Source organism: Penicillium brevicompactum (assembly GCF_028827555.1).
Source record: "Penicillium brevicompactum strain IBT 35665 chromosome Unknown utg000005l_segment0_segment0, whole genome shotgun sequence".
NCBI classification, from domain to species: domain Eukaryota; kingdom Fungi; phylum Ascomycota; class Eurotiomycetes; order Eurotiales; family Aspergillaceae; genus Penicillium; species Penicillium brevicompactum.
The window spans coordinates 3,041,902-3,056,406 of record NW_026623208.1 but is presented as its reverse complement, the minus strand read 5'-3'; the positions used below and the strand labels follow the sequence as shown (position 1 = coordinate 3,056,406).

Genomic DNA, 14,505 nt, shown 5'->3' with positions numbered 1-14,505 from the left:
AACCACCACATGTTTTCTTTCTTTTCTCTTCTTCCATTCTCTCTTGCATTCCGAAAATTCGAGATCAATCATTCCTCGAGAGTTTAATCCGTACCACAGGCATTGTTCGCAATCAGATGAGACACTGCTGAAGATATACTTCCACTTGGATTCCCTCTCGATCTCGTCGCCAACGGCCTGAGCGCTGTGTATTCCGCTCACCATGCGGTCTTCGTCTGCGCTGTCCGTCTTGTCGACACTGACTTTACTACTCAATTGCTCATTGACCGCCGCAACCCCGCTCGCGCTAGAGCCAAACACACTCAACAGCACCATCGAAAAGCGTTGTGCGAATCCCTGCGGCTACAACGACTGGCTGTGCTGCTCATCGGGCCAGACATGCTCTACCAACAGTGCCAATGAAGCCGTGTGCTCTGATAGCGGTGGCAGCAGCGGAGAGTACCAGTACTTCACCACTATTTACACGCTGACCGAAACCGATCTCTCGACAATTACATCCGTGTGGAGTAGTCAACTTGCCGCAGCGACAAGCACAGGAACCTGCAGAGCCGACATTGGTGAAACAAAATGCGGGACTCGCTGTTGCGAGGCGGCGCAAGAGTGCCAGGACGGTGAATGTGTGGCCGAAAGCTCATCTGTAGCCATCACAGCCGCGGGAACTGATGCAGCGGCCACGCCGGGGGTGCGAGGAACGAGCAACGGGGCCAGCACGGTCACAGCGACCTCCGCCCCGACCACGACCGAAGGCTTCACGGCACCTGTCGGAACAGACGGTGCCGACCTGATCGGAGCCAAAGCCTCCGACAACAGCGGAGGACTCAGTGGTGGCGCGATTGCCGGAATCGTCATCGGCTCGATCGCCGGTGCATTCTTGCTGCTGATGATTTGCGCCTGTATATGCTGCAAGAGCGCACTCGATGGACTCTTTGCAGCTCTCGGTATTGGCAAACGTCGCCGACGAGACACGACCTATGTGGAGGAGCGCCATTCTCACCACTCTCACAGCCGCCCTCCTCCCCCTGCTGGACGGCGAACCTGGTTCGGAGCCAGACCAGCCGCCGAAGGCAGTGATGTCAGTGAAAAGAAAAGCAGCAGCTGGGGCAAACTGGCCATCCTGTTCGGTGCTCTGGCCATTTGCCTGGGCTTGAAGAGACACCATGATAAGGAGCATGACGACAGCAAGACCGAGTCCTCGTACCCTAGCTCCTATTATTACTATTCCGACTACTATTCCGGAACTGGCAGTATGTTCACCTCCACTCCTCATTCCTTGTTTGTTATTGATACTAACATTCTCCCAGGCAGCCGAAGTTCTGACCGACGTACTCGGGACACACGACGATCCCGACAATCGCGCGCTCGATCGAGCCGGCGATGATTCCTCACTTTTGACTTTCATCTATGACTTTTGACCTTTTCGGTAGCATTTACGGCGCTTCTCTACATGATTGATGTATCACTATGACTTACACATGACCTTTTTGATGTTGATGTACATATGGATTTACGAGTACAAACTTGACATGATAATACGAATTCATTGTTCACGATACTGGGTACCCTGTAGCTTGTACGATGAAATACAGCCCACCTCTCTGACTGTTGATTTGACTGAATAAGGTGATTACAATAGTTCTGATATTGAGCATGAACTGTATAGTAATTGGGTACTTTTTCAGTCAGCGGGCAGCGGCATGAACAAGCCATTACATCTTGCAGCCAACAATGTATTCTGCCTCTGCAGGGGGTAAACCCAAATGTCATTAATCTGATCTCCAGATAGAATATTCAGCTATGTTCTGTATTTTCAGTCAAATTCACCAGACTCCGAGAGTAGATCGGCAGAGGTGCACGTACCCAAAAGCGAAGTGAAGTTCCCCCGGCCACACAAAGGCGTAACGGCACCTCCCCGCCTTCACTGCCGAACTTCTCTCTTCTCACCCTCTCCGCTTCCAACATCAATGAGTCTAGTCTCGGGATTAAACTCCTGACCCTACCCTATTTTTTCCCTCTATACTTCAGTCGTGTGCCGGTTCACCCTCTGATCGGAGTATTACGAGTTCGCCCACCATGCTCCAAGCGCCGAGCCAACACGTCTTCTCTCACCAACACCAATACCCCCAGGCCGATCCCTCCTGGCTGCAGCATCAGCAGCACCACCAGGCTCAGCCACACCACCAGTCGCAACAGCAGCACGCTTCCCTGGTTGCTCAACAGCATGCTCAGGTGCAAGCCGCGGCTGCCGCGGCCCAGCAACAACACTATGGCCGCATTGCGATGAGTGGTAATGGCGCCGGGAATCCCGCGCAGGGAAACGGTGGCGCTGCTGGCATGGGAGGAGACGGGATGGCGAACGGAGTCAACGTCATGGATGGAGGCATCAGCGAAGAGAATCGCAAGGTCTTCATCTGGGTCGCAGAACTCTTGGATCCCGCTCGCCGGGAAACCGCCTTGATGGAACTGAGCAAGAAACGGGAACAGGTTCCTGAATTAGCACTGGTCATTTGGCACTCTTTCGGTATGGCGAACACTCCCAGTCCCTCAGTTGCCCCAACGTGCGCCCAGCCCTTGGGCCGAAGCTAACTCGGCAACTTGCAGGTGTCATGACCGCGCTCCTCCAGGAAATCATCTCGGTTTACCCGCTGTTGAACCCCTCTCAACTGACTGCCGCCGCTTCAAATCGAGTCTGCAATGCGCTGGCGCTTTTGCAATGCGTCGCATCTCACAATGAGACCCGTACCCTGTTCTTGAACGGTAAGCGACATTTCAGGTGCACATCGCACAAATTTCGTTGCTAATGGCTTTCGCTCAGCTCACATCCCTCTTTTCCTCTACCCTTTCCTCAATACCACATCCAAGTCTCGCCCCTTCGAGTACCTCCGTCTGACGTCGCTGGGTGTGATCGGCGCCCTGGTGAAGAATGATTCTTCCGATGTGATCAACTTCCTCCTGACCACCGAGATCATCCCTCTCTGTCTTCGGATCATGGAAACCGGATCTGAGCTTAGCAAGACCGTTGCCATTTTCATTGTACAGAAGATTCTGCTTGACGATATTGGCTTGGGCTACATTTGTGCGACATACGAGAGATTTTATGCGGTGGGCACTGTTCTCAGCAACATGGTCACCCAGCTGGTAGAGCAACAGACTGTCCGCCTACTTAAGCATGTTGTGCGCTGCTTCCTTCGGTGAGTGTCCTCGAACATCCCCCTCTCTCATCTGATCATTTCTAACAGCCAGTGCAGACTTAGTGACAACAGCCGGGCCCGCGAGGCCTTAAGACAATGTCTCCCCGAACCTCTCCGGGATGCCACGTTCTCCTCGGTCCTCCGCGACGACGCAGCCACCAAGCGCTGTCTGGCTCAGCTCCTCATCAACTTATCCGACACTGTCTCGGACGGGGCTCCGGCAGCCATGTAACATATGAAAAGCATCTGTTTCTTCCGACATATTCCACCTTATGAAATGCATGGGAAAGGGCTTCTGGCGATTAACGGTCACAAGGCGCAAAATTGAGGTTGAAGAATTGGATCTAGCGTGTGAGGTATGTCGTCGATTGAGGGCATCAGGGTCCATCCGTTTTCTCTTCATTCCTGGTTGTTTCTCTCCTTCCGCAAGGATACTGGCTTTGGGGTTTCGATCTGCGGGGGGTTTAATGTATTCTTGTGTCTTTTTCTTTTTCTCTTTCTTTCTTTCTTCCTTCCTCTTCTTACTTTTTTCTTTTCCTTTTCTATCTGCTTGGCTTTGCATCTTGTTTGGGAAATATGTTCTGTTCTGCTCGTGATTTCTTTCTGACGGGGTAGCACTATGCTGCTATCAGTCGGGTGGCGTGAATTCTGGTCGGCGCTGTCGTCTCTGTGCATTTTTATTTCTTTGACGCCCAAACTGCTCTGTGAAATAGACCCTATGAGCAAGAGATATCCAAAGATTCGTCTGTTTTTTTGTGGCTTTTTCACTGTGTATATGTGCATCTTATTCAAAAGCATTCCAATCAATCTGATTATTCACAGTGTAATGGGATTGTCCGTCAAAGCAAAGACTAGTGAAGATCTATAGATCGGTCGATCTCACTGGATCCCCTTTTGGTGAAATTGTCTCACGTGACTTGGTTCGTGACGCGCCTGGATTCATCCGCATCGCCTCACGACACGAGAAAAAAAAAAGATCACCCAACCATACCGATCTACTTTTCATTTGCGCCTCATTTGCTATCCTCCCTGTCTTGAGAGTTACATTTGCTGTGGCTTTCATACACATTCGAAGCCAACCTCCGTTAAACGCCCCCAGAACACCGGCCTTGACGGCTGTCCCGCCGCGATGGGATCGCGAAAGCGCACCCGTTCTGAGGCCATTCCGGTGGCAGAGCAAGATGCCCCCGAACAGCCTGAACTGTTACCCAAGCTGCGAAGCTCGTGGGAATTTGCAAGTCTCATGCAGTACATTGCCATTTTTGGACAAGTCATGAAGATTGACGAGGACTTTGGAATCGAGGTATGTTCCCTCGCTGCCATGAGATGAGATCAATGTTGCGCGCTGTGTCGCATTGTGCATGACTCTGCTCACCCTTTTTCTCTAATGTGAACCCGCGCTGACAACCTGTCTTCTCTGATTCCAGGACCTAGAAGCTGAATGTCTCAAGCCTGAACCCTCAGAGAAGCTATTGGAGATCGGATTGTGTCTCCTGAAATGGATCTCCTCGCATCGCGGTCTGACGTATGTACACCGCTGTGCTTTGCTTGGTATATCGGACAAACGGACTGACTTTACGGTACTAGGTTCGCTAATTTCGACGAGTACACCCGCCGCCAGTACAATGCGAAGGCGCCCAACAAACCCAATCCCTTCGGATACGATGAGGAACCGAACAAATTTCTGGAATTCGATGTTTTCACCAAGATCAGTGTCCTCCAGCAGCTGACGGTGTGGACTTTCTGGAACGCGGACCGCATTCGCGACAAGATGCCCGAGAAGAAGGAATCCGAACAACTCGAATGGGTAAGATTGCGCCAATATGATCCCACTCTTGAGCATGATAAGCTGACTTTGACCAGCGGATTGAAGAATTTGGCTGGGATCGCGAGGGTCGTTCTTACTACGTGCTAGATGACAACCGTCTGTACCGTCGGACCGATCGCCCTCTCCCTCCTGCGCCCCAACGGCCGAAGAAGAAGGCGAAGAGCCGATCCTCGCGCGCCTCGCGGACCTCGAAGCGCGTCTCCGCAGCAGCCGCGGAAGAGGGTTCCGACGATGAGAGCAAGAACACTAACGATACAAACGACTGGACACTCAATTCCGACGACCTCTTCAAATGGGAGTGCGTCGCTGTGACCCTTGAAGAATATCAGGCGTTCCTGGAGCCGCTTCAGAAGACCAAGGATGCGGACGAGAAAAATCTTCGCGACAGCATAGTTGAGCACATTCTGCCCATACTCGAGAAGGCGGAGGAAGCGTTGCTGCGAAAACGCCAGAAACGAGACAAGGAGATGTTGAATCTACAGCTCGTTGCTGGAGCCAAGCGGTCGAGCCGACTCGCTGCCAAGGATGAGAAGGAGCGACAGGAGCGAGAGGCTGCTGAAGCCATTCGCAAACACGAGGCTGATCTAGCCGAGGCCCGCAAGGAGCAAGCCAGACAAAGCCAACATGAGGAAGATCGACAGTCACGAATGATGACTCGTGAGCAGCGAATCAGGGATCGTGAACAGAAGCGCCTGCTGCACGAGGCCGAGTTGGAGCGACTGGCCGAGGAGCAAGAAAGGCTCAATAACGGCGAAAGCAGGGCCTCCGCCCGAAACCTCAAGTCTGAGATGGAGAAGTCCCAAAGGAATCTAGCTGAGCTCGCTCCGGATGATCAATGGATCTTTGACTGCTCTGGGTGCGGAGTGCATGGCGAGAACTTGGTGAGTTTCGATTTCCGGCCGCTAGTAACCACATACTAACTATTCTACTAGGATGACGGAAGTCACAGTATTGCATGCGAGAAATGCAACGTGTGGCAACATAGCAAGTGTCTTGGTGTCTCCCAGCAAGCGGCCGAAGAGGAGGACTTCCATTTCGTGTGTCGCGAGTGCAAGCAAAAACAGGAACAGGCCAACAGGCCCAAGATCCCCCCTTTGAAGTTCCGGGTCAGCGCTTCGGCGTCTCCTTCAGCTGGTCCGGTCGACAAGAAGCGGAAATTGGAAGACGATGGAGATCTGGCCCCTCCCTCCCCAGTGAAGAAGTCACACGCCGCTCTTTCCAATGTTCAGAATGAACAACCAAGGTCGCAGTTTGACCTTCAGCCCACTGTTGGCCAAGGCAATTTCTATCCCCCTCCCTCGCCCCAGCGTCGGGCTCATTATGCCGATCGAGACACATTACCATCCTCAAGTCCGCCTCGCCCACCGTTCTCCCCTCCCAAGGGCATGAATGGCTTGCTTCATTCCACTATGGAGCAACACCCACGACCTCCTTCCGCACAGCACCATCTGCCGTCCATGCAACCGGCTCCTCACCTTCCTCCCGTTGGCTCGTACCAGTCTGTACGGCCGTCCTCCTCTCACTCCAACCAGAGTCCGGTGCAGAACCAGCCCTCAATGTCTCCGACTCAGGGAAACCCCGACGTTGGTCTACTTGCAGGCTTCCCTCACGCTGCCCCTAGCCAGGCACCATCTCCATGGGGTTCTTTCGAAACTCCTCGCCCGCAGTCCGGCCATGCAGCCACACCAGCAATGTCTAGCGGCTACCCGTCATTCTCTGCTGCGACGCCCAACGGCCACCACTCGTCGCCCCCTCAAAGCTCACATGGTATGGGAATGTCCGGGATCAGCCCGACCAAACAGTCACCCCGTCCCCCGACTGCCAGCGGCATGGCCGGTGCGCCTGTCCTCCCTCCCATTCGCCGCCTAGAGCCCAGCCCGAAACTCATGGGCCGGAGCTCTCCCGATGCCCCTATCATCCCGGTCAAGTGCATGACGCCCGAACAAGAGGAGCGCCGGCAACGTGAGAACGCATCCATGCTCCACCAGGCACACCATTACCAGGGCAATGGCCAGCATCCAATGTCATCGCCATCCCTGAACCGCATCCCTCCTTTGGGTTCCGGGACCACATCCCAATACCCTGACCCTGTCCCATCGCCCCAGCGTGGAAGCAATGGCCAGAACTAATCCTGTAACACCATGCTCTGAACGGCTTAATCCTTTTGTCGGCATTTTCTCTTTTATTTTTACCCCAGTCTTTGGAACATGCGCAGATTCACGTATCGATTTGGACACCACTCTCCACCGACCTACGAGCCAAATTGAAGCATTGTGCATTTCAAAAAGCAAATGTGACATGTATCATTGAATCACTTTTGACGTCTCTTTAAACTTCTTCACTAAAAGGGGTTGGGTGGGCGCAAATGAGAAGCAGCCGGAGTTGTTTATCCCCAATACCGGAGTCCTTTTCCCCAACAACGACACCTCATCCACCCAACCCTAAAAACATGAAAAAAAACAATAACTATGATGGTCTGGGTACTTGGATTGAGTCTCTCATTTCTTCAAAAGCTCTTCGTTCTTCCCCTGTGGTTTGTTCTGCTCCGTTGATGTACCATTCTCATATCGAGTCTTCACCGTCGTTGGTCCGGTCTATGAATCATCTTTCATTCTGTTGGGCTTTTGACGGTTGGCGTTTTCTGTTTGCATGTTTTTCCTTTTCTTTTGTTTCTTGTTTCACAATGCATCAAGATGGATGGGATGTTGAGCGGCGTTTCAAGACGGTCTTGCCTTAGGGCACCGGGTGTTTTAGTGACTAGGATATGTATTCTAAAGACAATAACAGTTGTTTCAATAGCGAATTGTCTGTTCATTTGTATTGTACCTAGGTATTCTAGACTAAGCAATGTCTTCCAAGGTTGTCCTCAAGGTTGCCCAGGTGGAGGCGTGGAATGACCTTGGAAGTCTACAGGACATGGATATATTTTCGATACACAGCAGGTCAAGTCTATAGGTAATTGATAGCCAACACTTTTGAATTAAGTGTCAAGCAATATAAATTATGCGCTGTACATACTACCTGATAACCCCCCAGGGCAGCCCTGGAGGGATGCAAACCCACGCCGTATCGCCTGGACCAGCGCCTACTTGCCCTACCTCGCACCGAACATCTACGAAAAGTCGGTGGTCAACACATCGTCCACCTGGGCAGCCCTGGAGCCAGCCACAATGCAAACCGACAGGATAGGGCGATCGACACATATCCCTACCAAAACTAGCCAACAAACGCATTGCCCGACGCAGTCCTGCCCAGCCAACCGCCAACAACTCGTGTTATCACGCTTAGCTGCATGACAGCGTGAACCCATCGGCACAAAGCCGTTCACGGCTCAATCATATTATGCCATTGCTTTATTAATTGTCTCACTCATCTATTATCTATTGCAATTACCAAGCATGAGGAGGTGAAAAGTCTCAAAATACAGCAGGCAGCAAAATCAGCGAAGAAAAAAAAATAAAAAAACATCAGAAAAAACAAAACAAAACAAAACTAAGACAGCCCCATCTCGCAGCTACACTAACTCCGAGCGGGAAAATTGCAATGTGAAAATGGGAAAGCTTTACGAGTAGGAGTTCAGTCAAGATACGCGATTCCCGAAATTAGATCCAAATCCCTAAACAGGGCCCCACGAACTGCCTAGAGGACGACCAGCGCGCTAAAAAGCCCACACAAAAGTACAGCAGCTAGCCAGGTCGGTCAGAACTGACGTGTGGCACAGTCAACTTACATACAGGCGGCCGCTGGGGGCTCATTGGGTGCGATCGATGTAGATCACGCACTAACCTGCACAACGGTAGTTGCAGCTGCATCTACCCCCCATCTGACGGTAATTTCTTCCACTGAATCAGGACCCAGGTGATTGATCAATGCTCTCAGTACATCTCCGTAATCCGTACTATGGACAGAATATGTGCAGGGGGGGTACACGGGACCGGGGAGGTGCGGCTTATATCAAGCGATATGTGAATTTGAGGCTGTAGGTTGTATACTATGTGACCAACATAGGAGATTCAGAGCTAGATACACTAAGGCTATGCCCAGGTGCTCACTAGCTATGCTCAATACGATGCTCCAGTAATTCCAAGCTTAATTTCAATACAATTTCAGAGGCAAATTCTGTCTTCCGGATCTGTCCTTCTCCACTTCTCTCCCGTTTGGGGGCGTTTTTTGGGCTTAAGCTGTCCGAAAGTAAAGCCCACGGGGCAAGAGAGCATACTACGTAATATAAACTTGTCCACATGTGCTCATGTCCAGATTTGCCCTTCCTATGAAGCTCTTCGTAATTGCATATTGGAAGTATGTGAATATTAGGGTAGAGTTTGAGCTTAAAGCTCCACAACCAATGAAAAAAGGATATCAAACGAGAAAAGGGCAATACGAGAACCAATAAAAGTCAAAAAAAAAGAGAGAAAAGGGCCAAACTCCTAAACTCCCTAACCGGTTCAGGTTAAAATCTCAATCTCCGAATAGCATCTCCCTAACTCCATGGGGGAATCGACCGATCTCCAGAGTTTTGGAATCTGAGCTTTCGTCTCCACCATATGCATCTCATTATAGTCTGATATAGTTAAAATGGATAAAAGGGATATAGCAGAGGGTAACTTGAAATTGTGGAGTTCCGGAACTTGGCCCGGCCACTCCCCTGCCGCGCTTCCGAGCTGATCATCTGCTACACGCATTTGGATGTGTCTTGACTTTCTTGGTCATAGAAGCGTCATGACTAGGATATAGTCTAGGAACAGAGAATAGCACATTAGAAAAGCGAAACAAGTACAGAGTAGCCAGGGCAGAGGGCAACGGCAGGCAAACGGACAAGTATTTGTCAACCGCGCCAATTTTTAGTCTCCAACACGGGAGGCTACAGCCGACTATTTCCCCACTAAATTAGTTTGATACGAAAAGGACAATTGCATTCGAAATCGTGCTCCTTTTTTTGTTTTGTTCCATCGGCTCCACTTTCGCTTGTGAGATCGTGTCCGGAGTACGGAGTATACGAAGTACAGAGCACAGTATATGCAGCACAGAGGCCAGATGGTGAACCCTGCTGTGATCTACATCATATCAGTCCCTGAGAGTGAAGTCTGTGCATTTGATACTCTGTATAGCCGTATAGAAAAGGAGGATGTGGCAACTAACCATTTAACCGTCCACTTAGATTAAAACAGCCCCAAGTTCGCATCCTCCGAACGGACGGAGAAGAACGGGATCTGTGGAAATGTGATTGTGATGAACCAGCCATCTACTGGTCCTAGCGTCTACACAGTTCCATACTAACCTTAGCTTGGGCGTGTATTGAGTGTAATCTCTCAGATCTGGACGGCGTCATTGCGTAACGGCCCACTAACGGTCGAGATCAGTGGAGCTGCGCACGGAGGACCTTATACTACACAATACTCCCTCACCCATACGGTAGTCGAGAAAGGCGTTGAAATGAGACGGGAGAGACGGGAGAATCACACGCTTCCTCCGAAACTTTGATCCCCACGATCTTCGGTTGGCCATCCGGATTTACCGTCATTGCTACCTGAGAGGAGAAGAACTTGTCTGCCTCGAGCCGAGCTATACGCCATACTCCGTACTTAGGGCAAGGGCTACACGGGATCGCCGAATCCCTGCTTGCTGAACAGGTGACCATTCGTCGATGTGAGGCTAGACCAGGGTGAAGGGGGGCTCGACCTGTCATGTTTTGAGGTCAATATCTCCGCACGATATGCCATTTTTTATTTTTTTATTTTTTTTCCAAAATTGCATTTATCGCGGTCACAACAAGGTGATTCCCCGCCCCTTGCCGTGACACTTGCCCTCCCATATTGTGATACTTGGGGTGCTTCGTACTGAATCGTGTTGGATGGTAGAACTTCGGCGAATAGTCGACTGGCGTCTAGACCGAGACACTCGGATCCGACTTCAGCGTCCGCCGTACGGAGTACCATTCGTTGGGATCTTACACTTACGGAGTACACTTGCAGATTTGGCGGATTTCGGGTTCTTACTCGTCTAGATTCCGTACACGTTCATGACAAGTTAGTTTTGCGACCCAAGACAGAGCTAGGTCTCATACCCGACCTCCCCATGTGAATCTGTGGCTTTTCTGGATATTTTTTCTCTTTCCCTCCCCCTGGTCTCTCTATCCTGTGTAGAAACCTGCAACAACCCTGATTTCGCGCATTAGTTCCACCGTGCGCTGCACATTATTTCCTATCCTGAGAAGCCGAAGGGGCAACGTCTATCACCAACATCATTGATATGAGGATCAGCAAGAGAAGGCGAAAAAGATCCCGGCACGAGGCGCCAAAAAAAAACAGGAGAAACGACAGGATGCAGTGACAGAAAAAGCAAAGAGGAGAAGGAAAAGTCCTAGCGCCAACAGCACGATGACTTTTCATTAACCGCAAGCAGTCGAGATTGCCGCCGGGTGCCCAATTAAAAAACAGGACCCGGATCTCCATACCGAAGTTATAATCCCTGCATTACCAGTACTTGTACGGAGTACTCCGTACAGTAGTCTTCGTGCGTTTTCTGGAAGCTCAAAGCGTTGAAGATCCTCGGGCCAGTTACTATTCAAGCTATGGACTATCTATTGTTGAGAATACCCCCCTTCCCCACCTATCGTCGGATTTTAGAGCTCGGCTTTTGTTCAGCCGTACGTGTTTGCTTGGCTTGAGTACTGAGTACCTTGCAATATCCCCTTCGGGACACTATCGCGTCACAACCCTAGTCACAGGAATATTAGCGTTGCCAAAGCTGCTATTGCGCAGGAGGCTCTGGCAATAGCGGTCTGACAGTTTTCCTGGCTAATAGGAAATATTAATCCGGATTTTGAGGCACGGGAGAAGTTTGTATCCATTCCCGAATAGTTGACACTATGCAGCGGTATTCGGAATGGCGATCTTCCGTTTACACAGCGGTTTTTGGTTCGTCCATTGCTCCGATCCCCTCCCCGTTGTCTGTCACTTATCCCTTGCCGCGAGGCCTGAACCCTAAAAATACTGGATGTGGACGAGGGGAGGATAACGGAGTTAAGTTGCTTTCTTGGGTTGACTACCTTCCTAGTTGTGAATAATCTTGTCCTAGACGCAAAGGTTTGTTCACACTGTACGGGTGGGCTGGGGGATGTCGTTGGGGAGTTGTAAAGGTCCGATTTAGTCAGGACGGCTGTTCGAAGTGAGAGTGATCCTTACACCGATCAAAACCGGATCAGCTTTCTTCAGCCGGGAGCCGAATGAACATGCCCTAGTCGATCATAGCATGGAAACAGTAATAGCTTTTATGTAATCCATGCCTTCAGCCGCATATCGTTAGAAATCAAACACCCTGGTGATCGAACACCCTGGTGTTGAGGCGCAGGACTCAACTGTCAAGGGGAATCAGTTACGGAGTACTTGTAGGGCACTTCGGGGACCGGGGACCTCCCAACCAAATGGGGAATTACAAGGTTGTTACTATTCTGGCTAGCTAGAAATAACCACCCTGGCACGTTCTTCTCCCCATGTTCATCGCCCCGGATGGCGTCTTCACACTTCGTACTTAGCATCAGTAGACTTCCAGGGACTTCATTCCTTTCTTTCTCTGTCGGGGACAAGAATAGAACCAGAACCACAATGACCTGAAACGAGGATGAGATTATCTTTAGAAAAAAAAACGGTCCATCAGGGGGTGAAAGAGAGTGATGAAACGACCGTTTAGCAGTGGCACGCAGGGCGCTGGCAAGGCGCATAGTCTTTCAGTCAGCCGACCCATTAGCGTTTGAAGCTTAACCTCTTTCGAGAGAAATCGGCCTTCCAGAAGGCTTGGAAGGATTGGAAGGAAAGGAGCGGGGTGATCCTTGCTGATCCTTGCCGTGCATCTGGTTCCTATCTTCCCATGGTCTGAGCACCCGTTGGGATCCTGTCATTATTGGCTTTCCCAGAACCGGCGCCATGATCTTCTCGACTGCCGAACGACAGGGCTGTAATGAACCTGTATTAACTTCTCCGAGTACTCGGCGGAGGTGAATTTACTCTCTTTTTTTTGGGTCGAGTTGGCTCGACATGGTTAGCATGCAGCTCCCGTCTTGGGAAGCGTCTGATTGCATACTCACCTGTAGCCACATGGCTTCTGGACTTGACAGTGGGAATCTATCGTCGAATCTATTCGTAATTACACTTTGACTACGCGATATATCACCAGAATTTGAAAATTTGAAGCAGTATCGTCCCTCCTCCGCGTCGGCGGAGGCCGTTAGGTTCTCCATCCCGACCCACAATTCACTCACTCTGGTATATGGAGGATCTGCAAATTACGGAGTTTGTGTGCTAACTCTGGCCCTCAGCCTCATTAAAACCTCGTGTTATTACCCAGGACCTAAAATAAGAGCACCGTACATAAAAGCAGTGAGATTTTTAAAAAAAGAAAAAGGATAAGCTCAAAGGACAGGCTTAACCCCAACCCCGGTCAGTCTGGCAAGCAGACAACCTCATGGCAATGGCAATACAGGGGACTTTCAAGATCCTGATGGCATCATTGGCCACAGAATCTGGCGCAGCACATGGCATCAACGCCCCTGGAGCAGGAGTGATCGATCATTGGGTAATTCTCGAGGATGGACAGGGTTCAGGGCTCAACAAAGAAAAAGGTATGCATGGCCAAGGATCCAACACCCACGAGGCAAAGGGATGAAAGGGAACACAGCATGGCTGGGACCTGCATATCGCCCTGGATTCCATGGGCCAGTGTCAGTCTAATGGGGACATTTGAAATACCTCCCCGACGCACCGCAGGGCTGTCTGTATTGTCTGTATTCTCGACATGGAAACAGCCACCAAACTTTGACCGATTAGAATTAAGATTCTGAAATAGAGAATCTCAAATAGAGAGTCTCAAAGCGGATGTGTAGACGCCATTTGGAAGTATAAGCTAAGCGCAAGACGCGAGAAATGCATTGGTTGGAAAGATGGACCGGGCAGAACGTGGAGTATGAACGTCATAAGACTCCACAACCAAAGCGGGAAGATCAGTCAGGAGAGCACAGTAGAATAACCAGAATAACTAGAACAACCAGAACAACCAACATGAATCGTCAAAAACCAACAGATCGGCATTGCCGGGAAGTCGAGCGAGAGAGCGAAATGCCAAGACTCCAATCGCACCAATCGGGGACCGCGCGCTTTCCGGACTCATCAACCACTCCTCCCGTGGCCAATCAGCGTTCAGGCGGCGCTCAGTAGCCCATGGAACGGTCATCTTAGACCTATCTCGGCTTCAACGTCAACTCTGTCGATCTCTTCTCCATTCGCGGTCCCTTCGAATTACACACTTTTGATCACTCTCCAAACCCACCCTATACTCCTTTGGGTAAAATGGGAAAAGGGCCAAACCGATCTCCCCGACATCTCACGATCTTAGACTCTTACCCTTTTCTGTGTGGCAATCCATGGTTGATCCTCTGGGCACTCTCCAGGGAGATCTGTTGGGAATAGACTCAACTTTGACTGAACCGTGGATGCC

The 14,505-nt window shown here is 50.7% G+C and overlaps 4 protein-coding genes across 4 annotated transcripts; all 4 read left to right on the top strand.

Moving 5' to 3' along the window:
- Positions 1-202: 202 nt before the first annotated feature.
- On the top strand, positions 203-1,412 carry N7506_006997 (uncharacterized protein; the record flags this gene model as incomplete). The annotated part of the gene is made up of 2 exons (XM_056956290.1): positions 203-1,244; positions 1,306-1,412. The coding sequence occupies 2 exons, from the start codon at positions 203-205 to the stop codon at positions 1,410-1,412; spliced, it is 1,149 nt and encodes a 382-aa protein (XP_056810624.1).
- Positions 1,413-2,070: 658 nt separating this feature from the next.
- N7506_006996 (Rcd1-like cell differentiation family protein) lies at positions 2,071-3,420 on the top strand (the record flags this gene model as incomplete). Its single annotated transcript, XM_056956289.1, has 4 exons — positions 2,071-2,518; positions 2,599-2,754; positions 2,813-3,188; positions 3,246-3,420. The coding sequence occupies 4 exons, from the start codon at positions 2,071-2,073 to the stop codon at positions 3,418-3,420; spliced, it is 1,155 nt and encodes a 384-aa protein (XP_056810623.1).
- Positions 3,421-4,317: 897 nt separating this feature from the next.
- On the top strand, positions 4,318-7,145 carry N7506_006995 (putative PHD finger domain protein; the record flags this gene model as incomplete). Its single annotated transcript, XM_056956288.1, has 5 exons — positions 4,318-4,491; positions 4,616-4,713; positions 4,776-4,995; positions 5,052-5,897; positions 5,949-7,145. 5 exons carry the CDS (start codon positions 4,318-4,320, stop codon positions 7,143-7,145), a joined length of 2,535 nt encoding a protein of 844 aa, XP_056810622.1.
- A 6,337-nt stretch (positions 7,146-13,482) lies between these two features.
- On the top strand, positions 13,483-13,677 carry N7506_006994 (uncharacterized protein; the record flags this gene model as incomplete). The annotated part of the gene is made up of 1 exon (XM_056956287.1): positions 13,483-13,677. One exon carries the CDS (start codon positions 13,483-13,485, stop codon positions 13,675-13,677), a length of 195 nt encoding a protein of 64 aa, XP_056810621.1.
- Positions 13,678-14,505: the final 828 nt, after the last annotated feature.